This window comes from Galeopterus variegatus, unplaced genomic scaffold, assembly GCF_000696425.1.
Source record: "Galeopterus variegatus unplaced genomic scaffold, G_variegatus-3.0.2 Scaffold64972, whole genome shotgun sequence".
NCBI lineage: Eukaryota > Metazoa > Chordata > Mammalia > Dermoptera > Cynocephalidae > Galeopterus > Galeopterus variegatus.
This window is the reverse complement of record NW_007791083.1, coordinates 1-1,906: the sequence shown is the minus strand read 5'-3', so window position 1 is coordinate 1,906 and position 1,906 is coordinate 1. Positions and strand designations below refer to the sequence as shown.

General features: G+C 49.8%; 1 protein-coding gene across 1 annotated transcript; it reads right to left on the bottom strand.

The window, feature by feature from the left end:
• Positions 1-1,493: 1,493 nt before the first annotated feature.
• Positions 1,494-1,860, bottom strand: LOC103584564 (fms-related tyrosine kinase 3 ligand-like; the record flags this gene model as incomplete). Its single annotated transcript, XM_008565516.1, has 2 exons — positions 1,494-1,567; positions 1,664-1,860. Coding segments are annotated over 2 exons (245 nt in total), but the record flags the coding sequence as incomplete, so codon positions are not given.
• Between the last annotated feature and the right edge of the window lie 46 nt (positions 1,861-1,906).

Below are 1,906 nucleotides of genomic sequence, written 5' to 3'. Positions count from 1 at the left end.
CAATGTATTACCTTTTCCAAAAAAAATTATAATAGAAATTACTGTTCAGAAACAAGTCCTGAAATGAAAAATTATAAAATTTAGAAACTGGTCCTCCATCCAGTTAGTGGAAAACTTACGTATGTTTCAAACAACTTGAGTATGTGAACTGTACATTTCATGTAATTCAAGTGTAATTCAAGTACAAATCAAGTGTTTTCCATCTGAATTGAGATGTGCTGTGAGTGTAAAATACTGGATTCTGAAGACGTAGTATGAAAAAAATAATGTAAAATATCTCATTGATCCTTTAAAAAATATTGATTACATGTTTAAATGACATTTTGCATATATTGTGTGAAATAAAATATATTGTTTAAAGTTACCTGCTTCTTTTTCCTTTTTTTTTTTAATGTGGCTACTAGGAAACTTAAAATTACACGTGTGGTTTGCATTCTATTTCTGTTGGGCAGTGTTGCTCTAAGGGCTTTGTGTGTGTCACTTCACTTATTTGCATGACAACCGTAGGGTGGAAGGACTATTATTAGAGCCTTTTGTACAGATAAGGAAACTGAGGCAGAATAGTGAAGGGCACAAATGCTGGAACAAGAAGACTAGAGGCAATGTCGGTTGTCTCTCATGAGCTGTGTGATTTTTGGCAAATTATTTACCTCTCTGTGCCTTTGTTTTGGCCACTGTGAAATGGGTGCCAACTTCTCAACTGGAAAGCACCAGCACAAGGCCTGCATCACTAAGGCACTATATGTGTGAGTGATTACTAAGAAATGTTTCTTGTTAGATCCCTGTGAGCCTGTCAGAGACCCAGGGGGCCTCCTCTCCTCCCTCCCAACCCACCTGCTTCCTGTCCCCACACCTGTTCCCAGATTCTTTCCTCCCTCACATACCTCCCATGACTCCCTGCTGCTTTGCACTGGCCAAAGTTACTAGAACAGTCTGAGCTTTCTCTCACCTGGAATGCTTAGCAAAGGCAGTTCCCACCTCCTGGAATGCCATACCACTCCTGCCCAGGAGGCCACTCTGTCCTGGCTTGCAGACATCTGTATCCAAATACCTCCCCAGGATCCCTCGCTCCTTCAGGTCCCCATTGAGATCAGTGTCTTTCCCTAATCTTGCTCATCCCCTGCGTTCCCCACTTGTCCACCCTGTCACTGGGCCAGATCCAGATTATCTGTGCAAATTCCCTCACCAAGCCTGTCAACTCCCAGCCTTGTCCCTTCTGATCCCTGGCCCCTCAACTGTCCCTCTGCTCCATCCCCATGGGCCCAGCCCTGGCTCAGGCCTCATCCTCTCTCCCTGGACCCTAATCCAGCCCCATCCTTGGCCTCCAGTCTCTCTTACAGTTGGTCCTCATGGCCCCAGAGGGGTCTTTCTGCATCTGCAAATGCCCTGCTTCTCCATTGCTCACAGCCCTCCCATGACTTCCTAGTAGCCTCCCCCCCGTCATATTCCAGTGTCCTCAGCCTGGCATTCCAGGCCCTACAGCATGTGAAGGACTCACCAAGATGAGGCCCCGGCCACGTCAGCACTCTGCAAGCAGCATGTCCTGGGGACTGGAGGTAGGGGGCACCTGTGGCCCCCACAGAGTCATCCACAGGTGGGTGGGCAGGGCCTCTAGCCATCCCCCTGTCCCTCCCCACCCTCTCTGCCCACTCTGCTGGCTCACCCGCTCCTCGGGGCAGGGCGTCCTCCACCTCGTCCTTCGCCAGTGCAGGCACCAGGCAGCGGCCAGCAGCAGGAGGGCCACGGGCAGCAGCAAGAGGAGCAGCAGAGGGGACTGAGGGGCCGGAAGGGCTGTCACCCCCAGGGCCCCAGGACTCCTTGGGGGAAGCAGGGTGGAGGAGTCTGGGGAGAGAAAAGAGGCTTAGGTGACTTAGGAGAAGGGCTGGGTCAGAGAAGGAAAGAAAGG